The sequence below is a fragment of the Penaeus chinensis genome, chromosome 38 (assembly GCF_019202785.1).
Source record: "Penaeus chinensis breed Huanghai No. 1 chromosome 38, ASM1920278v2, whole genome shotgun sequence".
In the NCBI taxonomy this organism is placed as follows: Eukaryota; Metazoa; Arthropoda; class Malacostraca; order Decapoda; family Penaeidae; genus Penaeus; species Penaeus chinensis.
Window position 1 is genome coordinate 27,998,864 of NC_061856.1, and position 2,500 is coordinate 28,001,363.

Below are 2,500 nucleotides of genomic sequence, written 5' to 3' on the forward strand. Positions count from 1 at the left end.
GTTATTATTCATATTGATATTATGATTTTTTTTTTATCAAAATATTAATAACATTAAAGACAAAAAAATAATACAAAAGAATCTTTCCAAAAATCAAGGAAAAGGGTAACCAAATGAGACAGGTAGTACTAATAACTGACTCCTTGGTGGCTAAGCACTTGTAGAGGCATTTACTCATATTAATGAACTTATCTTACAGTGGGCATGGCATGGCTTGCCACCCAGGCCGAAGGAATGGGATTTATCCACACATACTGAGCCATACTCAGTCACTCTAATAAAATAGCAGACAAAATTTTGCAAAAAATAAGGCTAAAAGGATATTTTAAAACCTGCTTTTTAGGGGCCTTGAGGGTCAAACACATACAACTGTTTCACATTTACAACTCTGAGAAGATTTAATTGAATGTTTCATGGGTACATACCATGCAGTATTTCAGCTCAGTTCATCAGGGTGAGACTAGATACCATTTGCCACCCTTCACTTTAGCCCAAGTGGAAGCAAGCATGTACTTCCAAAATGAAAGTCACAGACATACAGAGAGATGAATAGAAATACACACATACTTCCAAAAATCTCATTTATTTCTATTTGCATTATAGCCCTCGTAAGGATCTATTATTGCAGGCACTAGTTCTCTCTGAGTAGATTAAGTTATTGCATGTGGGAATTAGTTAACCTATTGCCGCTGTGAAATGTCTCTACACATAAATGGCTCTGCTAATGCTTAGCTTTACCTGATTTCACCTTTCCTTGAATTGGCGGGAAAATGTATTTTTTACTAGTGCTATGAATATCGATGGTGTTATTTTTGTTATACACATTATAATTACTTTGATGTTATAAACATTAGTAATAGCAAAATAAGATAACGTAAAATATTTTTTTAAATCAAAGAAAAGGGTAAACAGTCAAAACAGGCAGTACTCGTAACTGGCTCATTGGTGATTTAGTACAAGTGTAGCTATCTATGTGTAAAATCAATTAAACAAGTAAATTCACAGTAGGCATGGCATAAACGTACATGACATGTCCATCGCAAGGGGGTTAACAAATCACTTGATCTTGAAATGGATGGGAGAAAAAGAAGCCTAAACTCTGTTCAAGTGACCAGCGTTTTAGAAGGCTACATGTCAGAAAGTGATTATGAAGATGCTTAGGTAGTGACATATGATAGTAATCACTTTGAAGTGACAATGGTTGGAAATCAAAGTAGGATTCTTATCAGGATGATTTAGGTGAATGTAGCTATGTCAATGATATCACACACACACACACACACACACACACACACACACACACACACACACACACACACACACACACACACACACACACACACACACACACACACACACACTTAATTTCCCTCCTCTTTACTCCTGTTGGTATATTCTTTTACATATCATAAGAACAATTAAATAATATACATAAGGTGGTCATTGGCCTGACTTGCATTCTCAGAATGTGGAGGGTAGTATGGTATAGCATATGATATGCTACAAGATTAAGGAGTTAACAAGTCAAGACCCTAAATTCTACAAAACGTACACTATAGTGATGAAATTTTTCAGTAATGTTATCAGAATCATAGTAAAGTAATTCCTTACAGTATGGATGCACTCACCTGAGACTCCATACTCCACCTCACAAAATTTATTCAACAATTTAAGTTGCCATGACTGGGAGGGTTGATTAGAGGCTCCAGCCTCCTCCAGGAAACACCGTCTTCACCATGGTATACACGGAAAGATGAAGCTAAAAATTGGGAGCACCAAGTGGACTTAGGCTGTGAGCAGCACTTTCCACAATCTTTTTCCTATATTTGTGGTGCTTCTCTTAATTTCTGTGGATTATTTGTTATACTATGCAACTTTTAGTCCTCTACAAGAATATAATTTTCAATTTGCCCTACCTTAGTGCATCCATACTATAAAGATTAACTGTAACTTAATAACTATCTTTAATTGTGCTAATAACCAAAGAATTATAATCAAACACATACCAAGGGCAAAGTTTGGTGAATGACTGCCAGTTGAACTCATGAACACATCTGCAGCATAAACAAAGGCAGCACCAAGAACAAATCCAACTGCAACAGGTACAAAAGCCCATTCCCCTTCACTACCATAACTTCCTGAGGATTCTGCAAGTTCTATGGCAGGTGCCAGAAGTGACCAAAATGATGCAGCTGTCATGACTCCAGCCGCAAAACCTAGACTGCCGTCTAGTACTTTTCGCTGTTGAGGAAAAATACATTTGATAGAGTTTCATAACTTCATATTTATTTCAATCATTCTTTTTCATCATTACTATTTTTCTACGGCTTTTTCTAGACTTAAAAGTGAAACTAATATTCTAAATCTTGGCTAGACCTTAGTTCCAGCAAGCAGGAACACCACAGCAGACCCAGCAGCAGTGAGGCCCCATGTCAGTAAGGTCCCCAGCAAGGCTTGGGTTACTGGAGATGCACTTTCCAACATCTTGCTGAAATGAATA

The 2,500-nt window shown here is 36.9% G+C and overlaps 1 protein-coding gene across 4 annotated transcripts in view; it reads right to left on the reverse strand.

The window, feature by feature from the left end:
- The window catches only part of LOC125046022 (zinc transporter ZIP11-like), a 21,073-nt gene that overhangs the window by 16,542 nt on the left and 2,031 nt on the right, over positions 1–2,500 (reverse strand). For 3 of the 4 annotated variants that reach the window (XM_047643615.1, XM_047643612.1, XM_047643614.1), the window contains exons 2-3: positions 2,377–2,488; positions 2,007–2,241 (exon numbers count right to left, since the gene is read on the reverse strand). In XM_047643615.1, coding sequence (XP_047499571.1) covers positions 2,007–2,241; positions 2,377–2,484 — 343 coding nt within the window. In that variant the 5' untranslated portion in view covers positions 2,485–2,488. The remainder of the gene's footprint in view (positions 1–2,006; positions 2,242–2,376; positions 2,489–2,500) is intronic. The other variant, XM_047643613.1, reaches the window with a different exon arrangement.